This window comes from Electrophorus electricus, chromosome 15 (genome assembly GCF_013358815.1).
Source record: "Electrophorus electricus isolate fEleEle1 chromosome 15, fEleEle1.pri, whole genome shotgun sequence".
NCBI classification, from domain to species: Eukaryota; Metazoa; Chordata; class Actinopteri; order Gymnotiformes; family Gymnotidae; genus Electrophorus; species Electrophorus electricus.
The window spans coordinates 4,306,717-4,328,839 of NC_049549.1; the positions used below are offsets into that span (position 1 = coordinate 4,306,717).

Consider the following 22,123-nt stretch of genomic DNA (forward strand, 5'->3'; position numbering starts at 1 on the left):
CACAGCCTAGTTACAAATAACTGAGCCACCTGTGCTAATGGAAGCTGAGATCGCAAGAAGACCTGAGACATCCTAGGAGCTTCTGTAGTTTACATGAGGTTGGAAGATGTCAAAAGTGTCTGGCGCACTCTAACACAGCAAGGTGCAGCAGGTAACCGGAACAGCATTGTCTTCCTCAGAAATAAACAGGCAGGAGGAAGACACTCAGGTCTCAATAAAGCGCGCATTGAAGCACGCAGGCACACACATGGGCATGAGTGCACTAACACATACACACACACACACATTCACACCACTCTGTTCACAAACAGCCAACCCCCCCCCCCACACACACACACACACGCACAAAAACACGCACACACACACACACACACACACACACACATACGCACACACATACATACACACACACTCTCACACACACACACACACACACACACACATACATGCACACATACACGCACACATACACGCACAAAAACACGCGCACACACACACACACACACACACACGCACACACATACACACAAAAACATGCACACACACACACACACACACACACACACACACACACACACACACACACACATTCACACCACTCTGTTCACAAACAGCCAACCCCCCCCACACACACACACACAGACATACACGCACAAAAACACGCACACACACACACACACACACATACGCACACACACACACACACATACACACACACATACATGCACAAAAACACGCGCACACACACACACACATACATACACACAAAAACACGCACACACACACACATACGCGCACACACACACACACACACACACATATGCGCACACACACACACACACACACACACACATACGCGCACACACACACACACACACACACAGACTGACTGCACCACACTGTGCACACCAATACAAAGTATGTGTGTACAGCATCACAAAGCAGATACTAAAACACTTGCTGTTACTCCACCACGATTGATTTTCTCTACCAGGTAAAATGATCTCGACTCGGTCTGCTGTACCCACACAACATAAAACACCAAAGTACTCTCACCTGCACAGCAGAATTAAAGCCATAAATGACCTATTCTGCCTTTTCACTGTATGTTTCCATGTGACTGAACCTGTCTTCCCACTGAGTTGGACACTCACAGACTTTTGCAAGTCATATAACCACAATGCTCATTAAGTTCCATTTTGTCTTCTACACACTTCCGAGCGGCTCTATGATCTCCTGCATGCTCTCTCTTTCTCTCCATCTCTCTCACTGTGAAGACCATGGGCTGTCATACCCCACCCTCACCTTCTCTTCTTTTCCTCACTCTGTGTAACGATTGTGGGCTATGTCATACCTCTCTTGCAGTCAGCAGTGTGTTCCTCTTTGGTAGATCTGCTCACACACAGCAGGAACAGGACTGTCAGATCCGCCCAGCAACCACTGACACGCCACACCACAACTGGTCCCACCAGTATGTGTCTATAGCTATTTGCTCACACTTCTCTCTCTCTCTCTCTCTCTCTCTCTCTCTCTCTCTCTCTCTCTCTCTCTCTCTCTCTGTAATGCTGTGCATTTGACAAACATATCTTCCAGCTTTGTAGGCTCCTGTGTCTGTGCTGGCAGCCTTATCAGTCACACGCACGGTCTATCATTTTCCTCTTCTCTCTTTTTCATCCGGGAACTTTAATTGGGAGTGGTCACTAACCTCAGTGTGGGGGTGAGTCATCAACACTAGATTTCTGTTATAAGGCACATGTGTACATGTGTACATGTGCACACATGCACACATGTGCACACACACACCTAAGATGAAAACTTTGATGAGTAACTTTTGCTACCACCACACCCAGAGAGCAGGTGTTAATGGGGGGTTGTCACGCTTGTCTGACACTGTGTGTGTGTGTGTGTGTGTGTGTGTGTGTGTGTGTGTGTGTGTGTGTGTGTGTTTGTGTCTGTTATTGAGTATATGGGCATGCAGATGTGTGTGTGTGGGTGTGTGTGTGGAGTGTATCCAGCATATGAGTGTGAGGACAGAGGCAGATGATTACATTAATAAGATGATGAATAGGCACTTTCTTTCCATCCACACCCAGATGACAGGCATGACCTTAGAGTTCTATTCAACTAGTGCAATCACTCACAAAGCGGGTATGGTCATGTGTGAAAAGAGTTGAAATGCTACAGTCCAGGTTTTAAAATAGCTCCACCCACAACGCATGAGTCAGTAACGGACACATGATGCATTTCATCCAGAATCACTTTCATAATCATTAAATAATCATTTATTACCGGCCAGTGAAATGGTCCAGCTGAACAGAAGGGAAAAGGTTTATGACTTCAGGGGCCAACTTAATTCCCTTTCACTGATGCTGCATCACATATTCCACACACCTGCCTAGCTGAGCCAGCCATCCTCTACGGCGGAATAAAAGCTGACTCATTTCAAGGTGACACCAGTCACGTAACCCCAGTTTCCTGGCAACATTGTCTATTGCCAATACAATCTGCCTGCACAATCTGCAGTGCAATGCCTTTGAATAATAGGGAAGCACTCAAATGTTAAAGAAGCAGAGATTGTGTGCACATTAACTAAGGCCCAAAGCCAAGAGGAAATAAAGCCCACCAACCCGCCATGGCCAACAGCAGCCAATGGATCTCTGATAGTAGGATGGGAAGTCAATGAAAGGACTTTACGACAACATACAACAGGGCGATAGAAACAAGGGCACTGTATATAAAAGGTTTGTGTTTTATTGTTTGTTTGTTTGTGTTTGTGTGTGTGTGTGTGTGTGTGTGTGTGTACTCACTTTCATTGTGGGTGGTGCAGTGTGGGGCGGTGAAGGTGGGCATTCTCCGAGAGGTACATTGGAGATAGTTAGCAGCTCTTGTTTCCTGCAAAGTACACATACACACACAGTCATACACAGAAGAGCTGTTGTGTACCCTACAAAGTTTTAGCGTGGTTTGGTGTTCAACCAGACGTCAACAGAGGTAAACAGAAATGCACAAGCACGCACACACACACACACACACACACACACACACACACACACAGAGGCAAAGAGGACACCTAATGCCCTTCTCCTAGTCAGCCGAAGAGAGCACAGAGGTTCTTCCTTAGTCTGAGGTGATCATCTTTAAAACCTCAGCACCACATAGATCTCAATGAAGAAGAGAGGAGACGAGAGGAGAGGATCTGGCACAAAGTGATTTTAAATTGCGCATACCCTTGCTTCATTTTTCCTTAAATTGCCTATAGGGCACTTGTTTAGAATCAGAGCCCTGAGGATGTGCTCTGTTTAGTTTACCTATCATATTACACTTTACAAAGTCATAAAACCCACATGAAATGTGAGGGAATTAACTGCCTCTCCAATAAAACCACACATATACATTTATGTGAGACAATTAAGTAGTAATAGATAAAAATTATTTGTTTATGAGTACAACTGAAAATTTATATGAATTGTTTGGCATAGTGCTTAAAAAGCACCTCTGGACTACATTTAAAACTCATCTGAAGTCAACAGCAATTTCGGGAATTGCACAAAACATAATAAAAATAATATTAGTGTTCCAGATATTATTACCATGAATCTCACACAGCAGATTACAGAAGCAATTGCTTTTGATCGCTTTACTGAAGCCCAGATGCGATAAGGGATTCATAGAAAAGCTAACGCAGTGACCCAGCCAATCTGCCATTCGCATCTCCAGGGGGTTTTGGAGGGAGGGAGGGAGGGAGTCAAGCCTGCCGGCCACTTGCAAGCGACCTGGATCTGATGAGATTGATTGGACCCTAATTCACATGTGGCGAAAGAGCAAATGGGCTTTGTGTTTCCATGTGGAAGACACGCCAGTGGTTTTACACACTTCATCAGTTTTTTAATCCTAAATCATTTCCAGCATCCGATTTAACCTATTAAACTCCCAGGAACTGTTGGTGGTAACAGTTATATTTTTCACCGTCATAACTACATACCTTTGGCTGAAAAATAACTATTAATAACTGAGTAATAAGGATAAACCTAAAGGTAGAGGTCAGCAGGTCTCATAAAGTATTAGTATGTGACAACATCCGCCGCACCTTCAATACCCATGAATGAAAAAGGCCTTATACAAATTAAATGTATTATTATTAGTGGTCAACCAATTCACCGTGTGGACGATTAATCAGCCAATTAAATGCCATTTATGCCAGATCAGCATCAGCCGATATTTTTTCCAACATCGGCCGAAGTTTCTTGATTACCTGTGGACATTATACATATAGAATTCTTTATTTAAAATAAGGAAAAACACAGACAGAGTGCAAGCAAACAGAGACAATACAGACAACAGTGGTAACAAAATATTAATTTAAGTAATTTTGTGTTGCATGTTATTCATATTAGATTGTAAAATTTTCTAAAATGCAACATTTATCTGCAGTATATATCGGCCATCAGCCTTCTTGCTCTATAAATATCAACATCATCATTGGCCATTGAAAAACATATATCGGTCAACCACTAATTATTTTATGTTAATATTTGTTTTGTTTTTTTGTTTTTTTACAAATATTGTTATTTCAGAATTATGCATCCAACCACCCACTCTGCCATCTGTGCTGTCTCAGTAAGGGTGGAGGGTCCAAACACTACCAGTCATACTAGAGCTTCCCTTTCCAAACCATGGCAGCTCTTCACGGCTGCGCTGACACCAGAGAGGACCAGAGGACACACACCAGGGGCCCACTACTCTGGTCAGGTCTGTGATGTTCTTGCAGTAGTGCATTTTGATATATCAAGAGTTAAGATGCCTTTGGACCCACAAATGACATAGGCATCAGAAAACTGACTCATGCAGAGGCCACACCGAAGAGACAAATACAAAAGGCAATGGCAGGAGACAGTGTTAGTGAGAAGAGTGTACAGGTGTATATGTCAGTGTTTAGATGTGTGTGTGCGCGTGTGCCTGTATGTGTGTGTGCACACTGTCTGCCTGTGTGGTGCAGTGCGGCCATCCTTGTGTCTGTCTCTGTGGTAATGAAGCAGAGCCTGCGTCACCGTCTCACCCGACAGGGGGTGGGGGTTGGGGGTTGAGGGGGGCATGGAGTTGCAGCATGACAAAAGAAGAACAGGGAGAGAGAAAGAGAGAGAGTGGAGGACTGGGGAGAGAAGAGGGAGAGAGACAGACAGACAGAGAAAAGCCAGGGGAGGGGGACGAGAAAGAGAGAGAATCACACAAGAACAGAAGACCAGCATAGCAACAGCAACCAATTAAACCAGACTTACTTCCCAACACTGGCACCTAGACCAAATGCTCTCACATATTACCATATCAAACCTATTTGCATGAAACTAATTTACTTCACCCATTGTTTTGGCAGGCAAAGTTTAGATAATGTCAGCAGCTAAAGATATAAAGCATTTTGAAGTGCATGATGATGACATGTGGAATTCAGTTATCTAATCTCCCACTGCTGAACCTCTGCCCTCCGAGCCTTTCAGATTCAGCATGGCGTCTTGTATCTGTTTCTTTAATTAGACTTGATTCAATACTAGCCCCATCTGCCCAGCAATTATGATTGCCTAATGTTCCGGCTACATGTCTCCATGTCTGCTGTTCTGATTACACCCTTGAGAGAGTGAGACATCAAGTACTCTCTGAGAGCAATAACTACTTCATACAATATGAGAGAGAGAGAAAGAGAGAGAGGGGGGATAAAATAGAGAAAACAAAAAAAAGCAAAGTTATTGTGAGTGAAAACAGCCACATGCTGATTAAATATGAATGGTATTTCAGATCTAATATATGTTTGTTATGAAACTTGATTTCCTTTGGTCTACTGCAAAGGCAAAGAGAAACAATCGAGTCCTTGGCTAAGGACAAAGGAGCTGGTTTATGTCCTCGCTGTGTCCTTCTCCTTAAAATAACAAACTTTGACCAGTTGCTTTCATCTGGTACAATTCCATTATGAAAGTCTGAGTCAGTGACATTGACACTACACTATGTACCTGTCCATGAGCACAGTTACTGTCAAAATGTCGCAGTTGGACATGTCACTTTAAACTGATAACCCCCATACTGAAATAGTGCTTTATAATTGAACACAGAAAAGGATTTTGGGATGCCTTTTCTTGAACACAGAAAAGGATTATGGGATGCATTGTAGCCATTGTTACCACTGGTAGAAAATGATGGCATAGCGTGGAATGGAAGATTGATAGAAAACCAGCAAGTGTCTTTTGAAGTCCTGATTACTTGTGCAGTTAGTCAGGGTGTTGCAGGGACCCTTTCTCTGAGCCTTCATGCTGACATATCAAGCTATTTATAGAGAGAAATGTGGTTGCTAGCCAGCGATCATCATATATAGTCTCAATAACATTAACATAACACACACATAAACAAATCACATTCGTTTGATCAACCTACACAAGAATCTGTTTAATTGGAATTTAATTTGAAAATATGTGATAATATATATATTTATGTATGTATATCCAGAATCATAATGCAAAATTGGGGAAATCAAAACTGTGTGCTGCCTAAGAACTAATCCACGGTTAGTGTCTGCTGAGGTAAAGAGAATGATCTCCATGGACAACAACAGCACTAAGCAGACACCAAACAGGGCTAATCATCGAAAGAGGCCAGTGGATTAGAGTGTGGCACAGTAAGGCCTTTTATTCTTGGTTTGACCCCTTTAAAATCTGTTCTCCTCTTTCCTAGAGAGTATGAGAAGGAGTGCTCCCACCCCTCACCCTGGTTACTCCAGATGCATGACAGGCACACACTGGTTTTATGGTGCTCTTTGCAGTGTACAGAATGAATTATAAGGACCAGTAAACCAGCAGGGACCCGATTATTGCAGCTCTAATGGTAAAGCAGAACATGGAATCAGTTTTATGTCTTTGATACAAACTTATCAGTTTCTAAGGTACATCTAAGGAAGGGCAAAATGTGTAGAAATAATTGCATAGAAACCTTTCAGCTTTCAGGGAATGACAACAGCATTATTAAAAGTGAAATGAACTGAATTTAAATGAGATGGAAATAAAATGTTAATGTACCAATTTATTTAAAAGCTCCTTGAAATCCAATAGAGGAGCAGGAAAATAACTCCCAGCAGGGTTTGAGTAAAACAGGGGAGGGGTGTTTGCTACAAGTGGATTTCTTTCAATACATTTTATGCTTCCTGTGAACCCCCCACCCTCACACACACACACACACACACACACACACACACATGCACTTTCAAACATATTATATGAAAATACTACAGGTAGCTGGGAAGACAAGCACAGTCTGCTCTTATCTTTGTCTCTAATGTAGCAGTTTTTTACACAGGTTGACAGGCTTCTCCGACATTCCATTCACCTCCGACATTATGATATTATGATTTTTTTCTTATATACAAAAGTCCACTAGAATAAAGGGTGAAAACTATTAAGTTTAAAGGAGAGAGATGGGGAGAGATATTGGCTCATCCTTATTTGACAGCTGTGAAAGCCAACTCCACCCTTTCTTCCTTCTCTCTACTGTTCTCCCTCTTAGCTTTCTCACTTCTGAACAAAACATATTGATTCTGGCAGTTGGATTCTGTCAATGAAACAAGAGAAGTATTGGCTGTGTGGTGAACATTAATCCATATCAGAGCTCCAACTCTCATGCAGAACCTGTTGAGATACAGTTTTGGTCAGACGTTTGCATACTCTGGGAATCATTCGTCAGATAATTACAAAAAATTGTTGTTTCATTTTTTTATACAAGTTCTCAACCCAAGTGCATTTATTTAATAATACTGATCTGCTGCTATTTGACATGGAATTTATTTCACAAATTATGATCTTATTCAAAGTCAAACACTCCTTTTGTTCATTTAGCGTTGGTGACTGCAGCCTTTCATGACAGCTGGTCATGAGTTTGAATTCTGTCATGTGATAAGCAGCCCACTCTCGATGACATCCTGTAAATTCTTTATGGTTTGAGTTTCTTCTACTGTGGCTCAGTATTGTTAACTTTTGAGAACTTTCCAGAACCTCCAGAACTTTTAGCTCCTTGTGCCACGCTGCTGCTGCTCACGTTTGGGTCATTTTCCAGCCATTAAGTCCACGTACAATCCATTCGCCTCTTCCGAGCTGAGCGATACAGGTATTCCTCTAGGGTTTTCTGATATTACAGCATTCATCTTGCCTTCAGATTTAACAAATGTTCCATGTCACAGGAGCTTACAACCCCCAAGAACTGCAGAAATCCACAGCTGTTCTTCAAAGTGGAAATTGTTGTATAAAAGGCCTTGCTGATTCATCTTAGGTCAGGACTATGAAGTTTAATCTTCATCTCGTTGGACAAAACCATTCCAGAAGTCTTCTGGATTGCTCTGTTTGCTATGTTGGGACTTTTCGCATCAAGATCAAAAAATTGAGCCTTTTATTGGCAAATATGTCATGCAGTTCATTCATGTCTTAGGTAACTTCTTATTGCAAATACTGAAACTCAATTTTGTTTCAGACTAGCATGACTGTAGGTGTTGCATCTTACATAGTTGATATTTGTCAGAATTATTTTCCTGGGCCTGTTTTCCTCTCCAGAACCAGTGTTTCCCACCTTTATGCATTTTAACTTCAGATCTTCTACTATCTTGTTTTACCCTTTTCTGATTCATAATGTTGATTTTGTATAGCTCATGTGACATTTGTTTTGTTTCTTCACCAAAATTTTGCTTTCACACCAAATGTTTTTGCTTGCAATTTAAAATTCCTAAGCCTTCAAAATGACACCAGTGCAGTTTCTTAAGGACAAAGTAGATTACTATCGTGATCAAAGCATAGTTGAGTGTACAGTAGCAGACCCAGAATAAAAGTATGTATTGTTATTTCTTTTCAGATAAGAAGTTTTTGTTTAATACTGTTTATTGATGCCATTCCCATTCCATGGATAATTACCAAAGCTCCTACCTTGCAATGATGATATTTTTTTATGATGTTGATTTTGATTAAAAAGGTTTTTTTTAATCAAAAGTGCCAGGTTTCAAACTTATAGGCAGATTTGTGTCTCTCAGACTGACCAAGCAACATCTTATACATTCAACTGTTCTTTGACTTCAGAATTGCATGCTAGACTTAAAAGACACATCTGATCCAGGTGCATGGAACACACTTCCTCTCAACTTCAGTACATGAAAGCCTGTTGTTTTTGAGTTCTTCTATTTACATATCAGGTGAAATGTCAACATGAGGCTGAGAGCAGAAGGGGTGTTTTAATGCTAGGGGAAGAGAATGAGGCTCATTCCTGTGCTCTTGGTCAGTCTGCCTCAGCGTCTATATTGAGATTCTGAGCACTGAGGCTTCAAAAACCCAGCAGTCACTCACAGGCCAGCCTAAACCCAGACTGTCTCAGTGTTCCTGCGTCTTCTATGACATTTAAGTGCTTTTCTCCTTTTGTTTACAGTCATGACTGTAAGTGGAGGCAGAGGGCAGTAAGTGGAGGGCAGTATAACAGAAGCTGAATAAAAAGGGTTCTAAAAATATCTTCAAAATCCCACATTCTGTTGTGTTGTAAATAGGTGCTCTGTCTGTTACTGGAAGCATCTCTGCACACTTGTTAGGGAGACAATGTCAACTCATCCATTGCACTTACCAGTTCTGCTGAGGGACCTGGCAGATCCACCAATACTGACATACACAACACAAACACAAACACACCCACCCACATACAGACACACTCCCACACACACACACACACATACACACACACACACACACACACATACACACACACACAAACACACACAATTCTATGGACAAATATGGGATGAGCCAAGACAAAATATGTATGTATATATTATATATGTATATATATAATATATATATATATATATATATATATATATTATATATATATATATATATATATATATATATATATATATATATATATATATATATATATATATATGAATGAATATATAGCACTAATTCTGAATGTACATTGTAAATGTAGTTTCCACACATGAATACAGCTCAGAATTATAAGATGATCCTAAATATTTAACTGCAACATCTGAATATAAATGAACCTTTGTAACAGAGGTGGTTCCACAGCACAAGTGTAAGACAAGATATTTAAATTTTATTGTGCAAACATTTTAACCAATCAGTAAAGACCAGTTCCCCAGTCTGATCAGGGAAAGTCTGTAAATCCTACGAGAGAGTCTAATCTGATCCATATCATTCTGAAGGTCACTACCAGCATAGAGTGAAGTTTTCCATAATATCAACATCCACTGAAACCCTTTTAAAAGAACTGTAAGCCTCTGACCTGACACTGTGCTGCATGCTGATGGCACTATAAATAATGCAGTAAATGTAATGAGGCATGGGACTCTTGTAGTAAGTCACAGGGTTGATCCTACTACTAAAAGATGAACTCAGTCAAAAACATATATCTTCAAAAAGCATCGATCCTCTGTGCCCCTTGCCATGCTGTGATGTATTACTAGATTGTTTTGCATAAACGTCTTAACACAGGCTGCAACAGGGTTTTTTTTCTAGTGTAAACCCACTTTTTAATGATGTACATGTAGGTTTTGAAAATGTAATCTGGTTTCATTCTTAAACAAAAATGAGGTTACAGTACTGAAAACTGAAAAACAAATAGACAAACTGCAGCATGGACATTGCATGAATTACAGTTGAAGCATTACATAAGGTTGCATAAGATCAACCTTATATATATATATATATATATATATATATATATATATATATATATATATATATATATATATATATATATATATATATATATATATCATATATCTGGGTGGTGTTTGGTATACTTCTTCTTCCATGTCATCCTCCAACAGGTTATGCAGTAAATAGTAATGTTTTATATATATATATATATATATAAAATATTACTATTTACTGCATAACCTGTTGGAGGATGACATGGAAGAAGAAGTGTACCAAACACCACCCAGATATGACAAAACTGGACCGCCGCCCAAGAGGAAACTGGTAAAAGATGCCACTGAGATCCATCATATCTAACACTTTCACACATCAGTGGCATCAGCTGACAATTGGCAGAACTCCAGAAGTGTAAAACACTGCAGTCTATAGTGATTGGCCAGCAATGGCCAAGAAATGTAAGAGTTTATGCATAAAAACCACACAAAAAGACTTCAGGACATGTGCTTTGCCAAAGGTACTTCCACAATATACCGAGATTAGGCCCCAGAACACTTACGCAATGCTCTTTTTTATGAAGTTTCTTGGAAATTTTGAATACCCAGTTTGGAAAAGACCCAATTTTGGATTTTAATGTGAAATAAAATGTTTGCAAGCCAGTATATTTAGGTTTCATGCATACATTTTGAAAAAGACCGTTGTTTTTTCAGTTGAATGATATTATTGCCTGCTTGGTATAACAGTAAAGGAAGACATAAGTTTCTAAATATACGTATCAATTATTGATTACTTTCTTAAAGCACTCTGTAATTAGCGCATGATGTAATGCCACACTTTCTCACCGAGACTGACCAACTAAGCATTTGATTGTACACTTTTACTGCACATTTTATTTCACCGAGATAGAGCCACCAACTGATCTTAAATCAGCCGCTGTCTTCAGACTACTTTCCACTAATCTGTCTACCCACCTCTGAAAGAAACTTGTGTTTTCCTAGTTACACTTAAGACAACCTAAGCTATAAAACTGCCACCTAGCAACCTTATATACATACATAGATTAATGCACTGAGGAAGCAATTTACTTAAAGAAGTGTTCACTTAAGGTGCTTCATTTAGCCGTACACCGGCCCGAGAACATGCTGAGTATACGTGTTTGTGCATGTTTGGTCTCTGAATCAGTAGTTTCTCCTTTCTAAACTCGCCCAGCTGCTAATCATAAATGCTTTCTCAGGAGTGTGGGGCAGAGAGAGAGAGAGAGAGAGAGAGAGAAGAAGTGAAGAAGATAGTTGTGAGGTTAAAATTCAAAATAAAAGAAAAACGGTCACGCCAAGCAAAATGAGGAATTAGGGCAGAGGAAAAGAGGAGAGTAAGAGAGCGCTATGGAAACACTGTGACTCAGGGAATAAAGGGTGAGGCAGACTGCATAATGAGAGGAGCAAATGATGAAACAGGAGAGAATGAGCATGCACAGACCTATGGGTGAGAAAAAGAACCTGACTCAACTATTGCCTTGGTTCATCATGTACTAACAGTACAAATGCTGTTTTCAGGCACTCCTGATTTTGGATAATGCCAAGATGATAGACAAAAATCAGATGTTGGCATAGGCCAAGCAAAAAAAAAAAAAAAAAGATGCATGTAGGTTTTATAAATGTCACGTCCCAAACTGAACACAGGATGTGTCGAAGGACATGACATCTCAGAAAGTCACAGTCTAGCAGCCACTGGTGCTCACGAGTTTCTACTGAAATGAACGCTCAGAAACTCAAATGATTAATAGCAACAGCACTAATCAAAACGCAGAGCTGTGATGAAATATGGAATAAAATGAAGTATGCGTCACTGTTACCCAGTTGATTGGGTACCTCTGATTATAAAAAAATTCCGGTAATTACAAAGCAATCAGCCCACAGTCAAATAGAGGAAGCAGCACTGACATCCATTTTTTCGTTACATGTAATGGGCCAGATGATTTCCATTACAATTACACCCAGCCTATCGCATGCACGAGTGAAAAGACCCATTTATCCTCATCAAGGAGAGTGACGTATGCTGTTTGTTTTGACAGCGGGCGCAGCGCTGAAGAGAGCAGTGATGCTGAGCAGGCCAGACAGGTGACCGCACGCACTACGCCTTCCCCTCTGCTTGGGTCCCGTGCGTTCCTCGCTTATCGCAAAAGGCCCATGCAAATAGGAGCACATGCAGCAGCAGAACACAAACACACGCTGCACTGTCGACTGTGCAAATACGGTGTAATGATTAGACAGGGAGAGGGAGCTGTCTGGCCTAAAAAGTTAATGTTTGCTTTGAGCACACAGCGTCGGCCCAAAACTCCCCCAAGCCAGGAGGGGCGGTCCGACTTGCTGGAGAATGGCCAAGGAGAGGCGAACTACTTCTGCTGCTGAAAAGGTCTCATCCTCCGGGAAGGGGGAGGCACCGACCTGCTCCAGCCACCTCCATCCGACTCCCCTGTGTGTACAGTCGCCTGACCCTGGCTGTCATCTGGCTGGATGGAGCAATGTTCTCACTGGCTCTACTCTCTCCTCTCACCACTACACTGAGCTGCAGTACCCGCCTTTGTGAGTGCATCTGTCTCCAGAGGAAAAGTGGCCACTTTTTGGTGAGGGTCACTAAGTAGTCACAGACATGCACCTGTCCGGTGTAGAGTTTCTCTATCACCCTACAAATGTACCCGTTTCTGGTTCATCAACCCATTCCAGTTTCACTGACCCAGTTCCCACATTGGTTCAGCACAGTTCCGGACACCCATAAGAGCATGCCAACGTGCCAATGGCATGTCCTACATGGCCGGACACGCACTCCGTCCTGACATGCCCTCCAAGGTCCCACAACCTTGTCCAAATGCAAACTCAAGACCTCACCAAGGAAACAGTTAAACAGCCTGGCAGCTAGACAGCCTGAGCTGACCTCATTCTGAGATAATTAAAAAGTTCACCCACCGTTCCTTTTCTTTCTCCTTCTGCCTCTCCTTGTGTCGCCTGGACTTGTGCAGCAGCCCGATGAGAATGACAGCGGCCCGGATGCCCGCCTTCTTGGACTGAACGTTGGCCCTGGAGTCGGACATGCTGTCTGGCCTTGCTGCTGCTCTGCTAGTCCCAGTGCCCCAGCCGCTGGACCGGGGCTGTGTTCTACAGCTCTGCTACAACTGACCTCTATGCCACCGGCTGTGGGAGTGAGAGCGAGAGTGAGCATCTCCGACTACCTCTCTCCTGCTCTCCCTCTCCCTCTCTCTCCTTCCCTCTCATGCTCCCTCCTTCCCAGGCTCTCACTGCCTGCCCCTGCCTCTACCGGATAGGCAGAGCCTGGTGCTGGCTCCGCCCCCATTCCCCTCCCACCACCAAACACCCCTCCCACCCAGCTCCATGCCTTCTGCGTTTGTTTCCATGCGCGCGTTCCAGGCCTGCTCTCGTCTCTGGAGCTGGGATTTCCGTCTGATAAAAGAACACGCTCTGCTCTCTGTCCTCTCTCTTCTAAGTAATGCGACCAGTTTTCATCTTCACTGCTGTTTCCTTTTGACCATGTCTGCTTTTCACTCACACACCACATTTGTTTAGCTGAAATATACTTCAGACCAAAGCCACCGGCACTGCGGCGTTACAAAGTGTTTTTGAAGAGGTCATTTCTTGACAAAGGGGAGCACTTCTTGCATGCATTTCCTTCCACAAGCTGTAGGTGAGGTAATGTGTTTTATATATATACATATGTATGTATATATATGTGTGTGTGTGTGTGTGTGTGTGTGTGTGTGTGTGTGTGTGTGTGTGTGTAAGAGAGAACGAGACCAGCTGACTAGCTACATGTCTCACAGGCTGCTAGATTTGAGCAAACACACCATTTCCTATCCTCCACATCTTGTCTGTCTGTTTTCACATGCTCTGTTTTCTGTCACTTTTCCTGTAACACTTCTGGAGTTCTCTCTTTTCAATCTCCTTTAATCTCTGTGATCCCTACTCCAGCCAGTCTCTTCCCTTAAACCTTCACATGGGAAGGCCCTGCAAACCCTGCAAACCCTGCAGTCAGTCAAAACCTGCTTTTAAACACCACCGGTCCTATACATTAGAACAGATATTGGATAACACCAGTCCTGCAGATCCCATATCTGAAGAACACCCTTCTAACATTACTGTCATGTTACACGTATATCACACACGTTCTAAGTAGTTCCAAAGCCACTGATATACATGGGAACATGCATTGTCAGGTTTTCTCGGTGGAGTGAGGTGCTTTAAGCTTTTAGCAGAGATGTGGAGGGTGTGGGTCTCTATGGAGACATAATGAGTGATGGATATGGGTTGAGATATCTCTTGGGAGTAACAAGCGGTATTCCATTGGGAGTGCCAGAATCAGAATCAAATATGCTTCACTCTCTTCCATTGTCCTGCCATTTAAAGCATGTTGGAGCGAAGGAGAGAGAGAGAGAGAGAAAGAGAGAGAGAGAGAAAGAGTGAGAGAGCGAGAAATGCAGAAACCCAGTTTTAACAATTCTCTGAGTGAAGGACAGGATAAGTCCTCTCAAGCAAGACAATCACCATCATGTGCATAAACTCACACCTTATCTCCCACTTTCCCCTTAGTGCGTAACACACACATATCTCAAAGCCCCATAGGACATCACATGAAAAACTCCTTTTCTAAACACCCTCAGCACCAGGCATAGATAAGAATACTCACCCATGCATACACACACGCAAACATATTAAACACATAAGCACATAAGTACATACACTCTACACTTATTTATGCCTCCAAATACACACACACACACACACACACACACACACATGTCTTTGTCAGGTCCCACTGCACCTAAGGCATCCAGCAACATCATACATCATTTAGACCTGCTCTACACAATAGCAGGCAGGTGCTCTATAAAAGTGACATCTGTAGTGACAGCCAAACTCAGCAGGACCACATTGTTCCTCACACACACACACACACACACACACACACACACACACACACACACACACACACACACACATACACACACACACACACACACACACACACACACACACACACACACCTACACACACACACACAAACCATCTCTGAAGCGTATATCCCAAAGGTGGAAACATCACTTTCTCTTAAAACACAGCTCCTATCTTTGGAAAGACAGAACGCAGACAGGAAGGAAGGACACAGACATCCACACTGTAGAGATGTCCAAATCACCTCTGCATATTTCAGATGGCATTTCAGATTCAGCCTCAAGTTAACACCAAGTCTGACTTTATCTTACCTGTAGTGCTTTTATGTAGTTGCATGGAACAAGACAGTAATGGAACACTATCCTCTCAGGTTCCAAGTATGTGGATTAGAAGATGCCAAAGCACTTATTGAGCATATCATATCTCGCTTGACTAATATTATGGTGAAATTATTCTCTTCACATAACATAAAACAAAGTCTGTTTAGAATGAAAAAATCAATGATCACATGCACTAAATATTTATCCAGTCTGTTTTGAGAAAATTTGAATGAGCCATTAACCACTCTAAATGAACAAAAACATCAGATTAAGCAAACACAACTTCACACAAGTATCAAGAAAATGCTCTCTGCAGTAGTTTATGAATACAGATAGATTCCAGTCTTTGGTACCTTTTAACCCTCTTTTGAAATGTCAACCAGCACTCCAGTGCTTTTACATTTACAGCTCATCTGAGTGGCCACTATAGGAGCAGCGTAGGCAAAAAAAAAAGTGTGTCCACTCTATCTGGAGGAGAAAGCCAGGACAAGGTGACTGTGGGGGCAGCTGACCCCTCTGATCCAATGAAAATACAGTGGCCAGAAATAGCCGCACACAGCAAAGGGAACTCACACGTCTCTGGATCCTAGCCCAGTGTCCAACAGCTCAGCTGCTGCTTTAGGTCTGTTGGTGTGTTTCACACACACACACACACACACACACACACACCAGATCTGGCTGCCAAAAGGCCTCTTACACACTCACACACACCCACTCTCGGGTCTGGCTCTCATTGATAGGGTCATGTCGGATGAGATAGCAAGTGTAAACATATTCGTGGCGCACATGTGCACTTATCAAGTTCTGACATAATGTTAATATTAGAAATCTCATTAACGCTCGGGTGTATTTAAGTCATGTTCACCAGGTCATATAGTTCACAAGGGCACATACTAATGCATAAATTAATACATTTCTGATCGATCAACATACAGGTCAACAACAATGCACACCTTTGATCTTTTTCCACTTATGAACAGGCTATGTTGCACATGGGGAAAATACCACATGACTGGTATGTAATGACATAATGATTTAATTAGTGTGGAGTCACTTCACATGCTCTTCTGCATGAGAACAAGACATGGCAGGAAGTCTATAGTAAGTACTTTTAGCACTCTCCTTACCCAGAATTCCTATAATGAATGAAGAGCTTGCCAGGTAAATAGCCCAATTTGCAACAGCAACATTTTAATGCCTCAACCACATCTGCGAGGAAGTCCCTACAGGCTGGATAACTTCAACATGTATGTGCCTGAGAAAGCATTCCTAAACATATGCATTTAACAGAACAAACAACATTTTATTCTTGATTTTATTTTTATAGCATCCTCATTTTACAGTGACATGAAAAACTGTGTGCTTACCTGAATTCCTGAATTTCTGTATTCAGGAATAATAATAATGGTTAAAAGGGCCCACGAGGGACCAAAAATGCTGCCTCATGCCACTGTGCTATAAGGATCACACTCAGCCATGTAGGAATTCTGGCCCACTCCTCCATGCCGAGCTGTTTCAGGCCTTTGAGCAGGAAGTGCACATTTCAGGTCCATCCACAACATAGTGTTTAGGTCTGGATTTTTACTAGGCCGTTCTTTAACAATTGGAAGCTAGATTTGCTGATATGTTTTGGATCACTGTCTTGTCGTGTGACCTAACTGCACTTCAGTTTACAGCCAAAAGACCTGAGATTCTCTGATACAGGGCAGAATTCATAGTTCCTTCAATGACATGCAGGTCTAGCAAAGCATCGCCAAACCATCACACTACCACCACCATGCTTCACAGTTGGTATGGCTGTCACTTTGAAGTTTTATGCTTTTCCCAGATATTCACAGGACCCATGTTGGCCAAAAATCTCTACTTTAAATTTATCTGTACATAACACATTGTTCCAGAACTCAGTCAGGATCATTTCTGGACTAGCTTCAGATGAACATTTATTTTTCTTGAATAGTCGCGTTAAAGGTTTCAGTCGTGCTGTTCTGACATGGATCTCATTTTTGCCTGGTGTTTTCCTGATGTTTGAATCATGATTGCTGACCTTAGCTGAGAGAGGCCTTCAGTTCTTTAGATCTTCTTTGTGAGTTTTTTTTTTGTTTGTTTGTTTGTTTTTCCTGGATGATTTTACATCTTGCTCTTGGAGAGATTTTGTGAGGGCGTCCCCTCCTTGGACAATTGATTACTGTTACCAAGTTTCTCCATCTGGACATTCTGGATCTGATTGTAGTGTGGTGAAGCCCTAGAGCTTTAAAAATGTCTTTGTAACCTTTTCCAGATTGAAACAACTTTTTTCCACAAATTTTTTTTCTGAGGTCTTCAAGAATCTCTTTTCTTTGTGGCATGGCTGGACCACCTGACTGGACAACCTGTGTGATGCCAAGTTCACTCTGATTTAAAGGCCCAAAAATAGAGTTTGAATAGACAGGGCTGTGCCAAAATCAAGGCCAGTCATTATTATAAGCACTCACACTGGATACTGATCATAACTGGTTACTGGGAGGAGTGTGTGTGTGTGTGGGGGGGGGGGGGGGGGCGGCAAACACCTTTTTATACCTTAGGATAGCGGAGTTGATACCATGTTGATACCATAAAATGAAAGACACAAAGTCCAAACTTTTGTGTACATTTTCCATCCAGACCCTATGTACTACTAGAGTACACTATAAAATCAGACGAAATCAAATGAATTCAGGAATTCAAAGGGGGGGGGAATGCTTTTTCACAGTAGTGTGTATATTGTGTGTGCATGAGTGCAGGCATGCAGGCATACATGCGTGCAGGCAGCCGTACACGAATGTATGTACAACATGCTCACAAGGATTGAGGACATTGTACTGATACCATACTGCATACATTGTTGCTTAAGTGACTCCTTCATGTTAAGTGAAGGAGATTCAATGTGTGAATTTTTAATAGTGGGCCTCTGACAGGGTGCCATGTATACCACACATCTACAGTTCAAGAGCTGCTTACCTAGGAAACCTCTGTTATCACACTATGGCAAAAGGACCAAAATAGCTTTGAATAAAACACTCACACACTGTAAAAGTGAGTTCAACATCAGTTGTTTTCACAAAAAAGATCAGCTCATCTTTCCCTCTCTGTCTCTCCTCCCCTACCTGATTCATTAGTGGTAGGCGTGTGAATGTGCCGAGTGTGACACCATGGTGCCCGCACCCCCTCCACCTTGGGAGCTGTAGCACTACTGCTTTCTCTCATTAACCTCAACTAACTCTCACACTCCTCTAATTGTTTAGTCAACCTAGTCAGAGCAGAAGTACAGTTATTTCTCTCCAGTTTCAGTACTGGCATGGGTATTGGAAAAACTAATTCGTAACAAATTACTAATTACTTCGCTTAATCCGGTAACGGAATTACTTTATTCAGCACGGTCGCGAAAAGTAATTACATTTCTCACTACTTCTTCCTTACTCCCTAAGACCCATATATATATATATATATATATATATATATATATATATATATATGTACCACTTGGAAATAATAACAGCCAGTGGACATTTTGGTACTTTATTAAGGAAAAACTAGATTATCACAATGAACATCATATAAAAGTCATACGAGTTTGCCCATGAGTTTTGCCGTGCGCTTGGATATTTTGACAGTCTGGTCATTGGGTTTAGGCTACAAGGGTGGACATGGTTTCAGATTTACACTTAGTTTCATTTTACACGGGCTGTTTTTAACCTCCTAAATCAATAAGTGTATTCTGAAAGCGTAATCCATTGTATACACTCCTTCCTTACCGGGAAAAGTAATTAGATCCCAGTAGCGCGTTACTTTGTGCAGCGTTATATGCAGCGGAGGCGGACGCAGGCATTGGAGGCTCGGAGCAGGGACACTTTCTCTCTCACATTCTGCGCCAGTCATGAAAGACATTCCACAGCGGCGTTTAACTCTGATCGAGAAGACTGCTCTGGCTACTATTTAAGGAGCCCGACACCGCCATCCATCACCCGCATTTAAACGACTGCTTCTGCCCTGTCTTGAGCCAACAGGGACAAAGCACTCTTTCTGAACTTTAACAAGACCACCAATTTTGATCTACTAAACACAGATGTGAGACAGAGGCTGGCTATTGATTATAACGCGGTGCAAAGCTTGTTATTAAAATGCTAGTAAGCATAACACCTGGGATAGTGGCAATCCAAGATAACTGGAACGATAACATTAAGGTTTAAAGGACCCCTAAAGGATCAAGAGAGGTTGGAAAATGGTAGTATAATGGTAAAAAAAAGTATAATGTTAGTATAAAAATGAAATATGACTGGAATATAAAGCCACACAAATGTAATTCGACATCAAGAAAAAAAATATAAAATAAAACAAAATTGTATAGTATGGGCCCTTTAACATTTGGTAGAACATGATCCATTTACTTTAATGTTTTACTTCTTAAAATCCATGTTTATTATTTTGTTCTTAAGCTGAAGACACATTACTCAGTAACTACACCAAAAGCATTATTAAAGGAAGGTTAGTATCAACACAGAAGGAGAGTAGGAAGATGTTTCTGTTTGAGGAACAAGTTCCTTATTGCAGACTCCAAAATCTTTTTCTTTTTTTTAAAGACTCGCACACAGCAAAGAAGTAGAAAATGTAACTGACTTGACCAGGGAAGTGGGGGGAAGGTAGCTAAACAACATACACGCCACAAAGACTTTAGGACATTTCTAAACAATAGTTAACTAGCAAGAGACACAACAAATTGAACCAAAGTCCTGTGCAATTAAATTATTTAACAAACACGTTAGAAAACTGGATTTAAACTAAATACAAACTACAGAGAGGTGCACAGCATTCTGGGAGTCCTGGCTGTGCTCCTCTCTGCTCTCTCGACAGGCCCACTCCCTCGAGCCACAGGATGTAGAGACAAATGTGACGAATGGGAGTCTGGACCCCCTGCAGGTGAACAAGCATGCATGCAACAGCTTAGAACACTTAAGAGCCCTTTCAGGCCAAAATGCAGCAGTCAGACTGCTTAGCCAACCCTCTCAGCCACCCGAGAGTAGGAGTTAAGGGCTCCAATGGTGAAGCGTGGCCGATCATGCCAGAGAATGTGTATTAGAGGATAGAGGGTTTTTATATATATAGTCAGAGGACAAAGCCCATTTAGAAATCATCTGCTTCTCTGCCTCTCTCTGCCTTTCTATGCCCCTTCAAGCCTCAAACCCCCGCCCCCTTAGGGAGACCAACTGGCTCTGCCCTTATTATTATGCCATGGTGCATTCAGCCCTCCTGTAGCCCCCCTTCCTAATCCTATTCTTCTCTTTCCACTTCAAATGCCATTTATTTAAATTGTGTCATAAATCCATTTGGCTGTGCTGGTGACCTTTGAGTACGTGCGCATGTGTGCGCATGTGTGTGCATCTGGATGTGTGCATAAGTGCGTGTGTGTGAGTGTGTGTGTATATGTGTGTATATATGCGTGTGTGTGAGTGAGTGTGTGTGTAAATGTGTTTATGTTCACGTGTCAGTGTGTGTTTGTGTGTATACACGTGCCAGCATGTTTATGCATGTGTGTGTGTGCACATGCATGAGTGCATGTTTAAGTGCGTGTGCGTGTCCATGCACGTGTGTATGTGTGTGTGTGTGTGTGTGTGTGTGTGTGTGTGTGCCCTGGACAGCTGTCTCCCCCCCCACCCCCACCCCCGACTTGTCTGCACACTGAAGCAGGTCTCCTGTAGAGCAGAGGTGCAGCCATCAGATTGGGATCACAATCAAGGCAGACAGTGACTCTGAAAGCCCTGGGCCCTGCTTATCTGAAAACTGATGAATATGCAAACATAATATGAAACACAAAACTGAAGACAGGAAGAAAACCATGAAAAAACCATGAGCCATGAATAAAAAAAGAACGTGGCAATGTGCAGCATGATATGAGAACAACTTATTCATCATTATTTTTAATAGCGTCAGTGTTGGAGAGTTTATGATGGGTGCACGCTGACCCAGCGCTAGTCTGTGACGCAGATGTCCGTCGCTGCAGTGTTAATAGATTCCTCGAAAGTCCTTTATTACAGTGGGCCAAAGCATAAATGTGCAGCCTCTGTCTCTCTCTGTCTCTCTCAGATGGAGCGGAAAACACAGAAACAGAAACACGTTCGGCAGGAGAGGAATTATATGCAGGCACTTACCT

General features: G+C 42.0%; 1 protein-coding gene across 7 annotated transcripts in view; it reads right to left on the reverse strand.

Moving 5' to 3' along the window:
* The window catches only part of rap1gap2a (RAP1 GTPase activating protein 2a), a 30,691-nt gene extending 14,273 nt beyond the window's left edge, over positions 1-16,418 (reverse strand). For 4 of the 7 annotated variants that reach the window (XR_004776897.1, XM_035534171.1, XM_035534172.1 and 1 more), the window contains exons 1-2: positions 13,643-13,941; positions 2,808-2,892 (exon numbers count right to left, since the gene is read on the reverse strand). Coding sequence is in view for 5 of the 7 variants with exons in the window: in XM_035534171.1 (XP_035390064.1) it covers positions 2,808-2,892; positions 13,643-13,767 (210 nt within the window). In the remaining 2 variants the exon portion in view is untranslated. Of the gene's footprint in view, positions 1-1,056; positions 1,122-2,807; positions 2,893-13,642; positions 13,942-15,951; positions 16,171-16,313 lie in introns of those variants that run through there. The other 3 variants (XM_035534174.1, XM_035534173.1, XM_035534175.1) reach the window with 3 other exon arrangements.
* Between the last annotated feature and the right edge of the window lie 5,705 nt (positions 16,419-22,123).